The sequence below is a fragment of the Sitodiplosis mosellana genome, unplaced genomic scaffold, assembly GCF_009176505.1.
Source record: "Sitodiplosis mosellana isolate CC-2019 unplaced genomic scaffold, AAFC_SMos_1.0 Smas_scaffold_2600, whole genome shotgun sequence".
Taxonomy (NCBI): Eukaryota; Metazoa; Arthropoda; class Insecta; order Diptera; family Cecidomyiidae; genus Sitodiplosis; species Sitodiplosis mosellana.
This window is the reverse complement of record NW_022597842.1, coordinates 1-2,486: the sequence shown is the minus strand read 5'-3', so window position 1 is coordinate 2,486 and position 2,486 is coordinate 1. Positions and strand designations below refer to the sequence as shown.

At 38.5% G+C, this 2,486-nt stretch overlaps 1 protein-coding gene across 1 annotated transcript; it reads right to left on the bottom strand.

The window, feature by feature from the left end:
* Nucleotides 1-226: 226 nt before the first annotated feature.
* Nucleotides 227-2,014, bottom strand: LOC129571479 (uncharacterized). The gene is made up of 2 exons (XM_055451276.1): nucleotides 912-2,014; nucleotides 227-822 (listed from the first exon to the last, which is right to left on the bottom strand). The coding sequence occupies exons 1-2, from the start codon at nucleotides 1,698-1,700 to the stop codon at nucleotides 817-819; spliced, it is 795 nt and encodes a 264-aa protein (XP_055307251.1). The 5' UTR covers nucleotides 1,701-2,014; the 3' UTR covers nucleotides 227-816.
* Between the last annotated feature and the right edge of the window lie 472 nt (nucleotides 2,015-2,486).

The following is a 2,486-nucleotide window of genomic DNA, read 5'->3' as shown; positions in this document are numbered from 1 at the left end:
ATTAAAAATCGATTAATTGTGACTTTGTAATCACCACAAATGCGAATATCGCCAGAAGGTTTCAATAATGGCACAAGAGGTGTAGCCCAATCCGAATTGTCTACTGGAATAAGCATAGTGGCGAAGCGTTACGACTACGCGTACCACTACGAACCACTACGTTTAGGGAATTAGTGAACGTAGTACTACGCGTACTCGTAACGCTTCGCCACTAGGGGAATAAGTATTCCTTTTGAAACGAAGTCATCTAACTGTTTCGCTATCATATCACGCCATGCTAACGGAACAGGGCGAGGTTTGCAAAAAATCGGTGTGACATCTTTTTGAATGGGTAATTTAATGGTCGTGACGTTATACTTTCCTAAACCGCAACTAAAAACTTCGTGAAACTCACTTTTGATTGAATCAATCATTTCGTTGGGCGCAAAAATATTGTTGACGCGATTTGTTTGTACTAATTCAAAACTAAAAGCACGTAGAAAATTTCTACCTAACAAAGTCGGTCGGTCACTGTTTGTCACTACAATTATTCCTGATATCTTTTGACCTTTGTAATTAACAACTGTTTGAAACTCACCAATGATCTTCAATGGGTCACCTGTGTATCCGGAGAAAGGTGTGTTGCATGGTTTCAAAACTCTTCGATCAAAGTATTTATCAAATGTGTGAATTGATATGAGCGAACATGGTGCACCAGTGTCACATTCAACCGTAAGCCTGACTCCATCCACAAGCACAGTTAACTCATAGCGATCGTTCCCTTCCGAGCCCTCAATTGAATAAATTGGGTAGTCGTAGTTCGTCACATCGCATGGTTCAATGCTAAACGTAGAAGTGGAATTACAAACAGAATTAGAAAAATTTTCACTAGAAATTGAACAATTTTTATCAAAAAAATTAACAAAATTGACGTTATTCTTATCCTTCTGCTTGCAAATGTTGGCTAGGTGCCCAGTTCGTCCACAGGAATGGCACTCGCTGTCCTTGTATTTGCATGATGATGATGTGTGGTTCTTCCAACCACAATGCCCACATGGTTTTTTCGATTTCCCGTTACCGTAGCTCTTCTTGCGATTGTTATTGTTGTTGCCGTTGCTGCTGCTTTGCTTGCCACGCGCTTTGATGAAATTCACGTCCACGCTGCTGTTTTGCGATTGTTGAATTTTTGTTTCTTTCATCATCGCCTTTTTCAATGCAGTTTGCAACGTCAGCGTTTCGTCTTCTTCGCAAAGTTTTTCGAATATTTTGCTTGGCAATTCAACGACAAATTTGTCCAAAACGATACGTTCCAAATCACCAGCGACGAATTTGCAATCGAGTGATAACCTCTTCACACGTGCAAACCACGATGCTACACGTTCGTCGGCTCCCATTTTCGCTGCGTAGAAATTTCTTCGCTCGTTGAAAACAATTACGGGTGGTGTGTAATGCGCTTTCATCAACGCACACAAATCGTTGTACTTCTCTTTGCTCGGTAATTTCGGACTGAATAAACAATGCAGAATTTGATATGCTTCTGCTCCGATCAATTTCAATAAAATTGAAATTTTTTGCTTTTCGTCTGTGCACTCAATTTCGACAAAATGTAATTCGAGACGTTCAAACCACAAATTCCAATTCTCTGTCGGGTTAAACTCCGGCATCGATGATGCGGTGATGATTTTCGTGTCCGTCATTTTTCGTTGGTCGATGATTTTCATGTAATGCACAGATGTTCAGAAAAAAAAAAGTTTTTCTTACGATTACTTTTTCGATGTAAAAAAAATTTACGGTGAATTTGCTGAGATCTTGAGATTCTTTTCTCGCAGTAATACTTTGAGTTGCCCTTTTGCCGCCAATGTGATGTATCTCAGTTGAGTGTCGGAAACAGAAGAAAGTCTTTATTCAATGTTCTTACTAGCTAATGTCACAATGGTTTTATTCTAGTTGACAATGTGTGTGAATGGCGCTGTGATATAAATGTAGTAATAGATTAAGTAGTTTCACACTTGCTATAATGATGTACTTTACGTACTCTACATCAAGCAAAGAGTCATTTTTCGGTGTAGGCGCAAAATTGAAACCTTTATTCAAAAGGTCCATTTCGGTCTCCGTAAACGTTTCATTCGATTGATTGATCACATAATTTTCAATAAATTGTGGCTCGCATACCGAAGAGAGAAAGAGCTTGAAAAGAAAATTTCAAATCAACAGCAAAAATTTGACAATTTGATTGCTGAAAAAGAAGAAAAGAATAGAAATAGTTTCTCTTCGGTATGCGAGCCACAATTTATTGAAAATTATGTGATCAATCAATCGAATGAAACGTTTACGGAGACCGAAATGGACCTTTTGAATAAAGGTTTCAATTTTGCGCCTACACCGAAAAATGACTCTCTGCTTGATTTGGTAGTTGATATTGAGACTATGCTCAAGTATAAATCGTACGATGTGCAAAAGAGCATCCGAGATAAAACGGTGCAAGCGATTTACGCTTATAAAGAAAA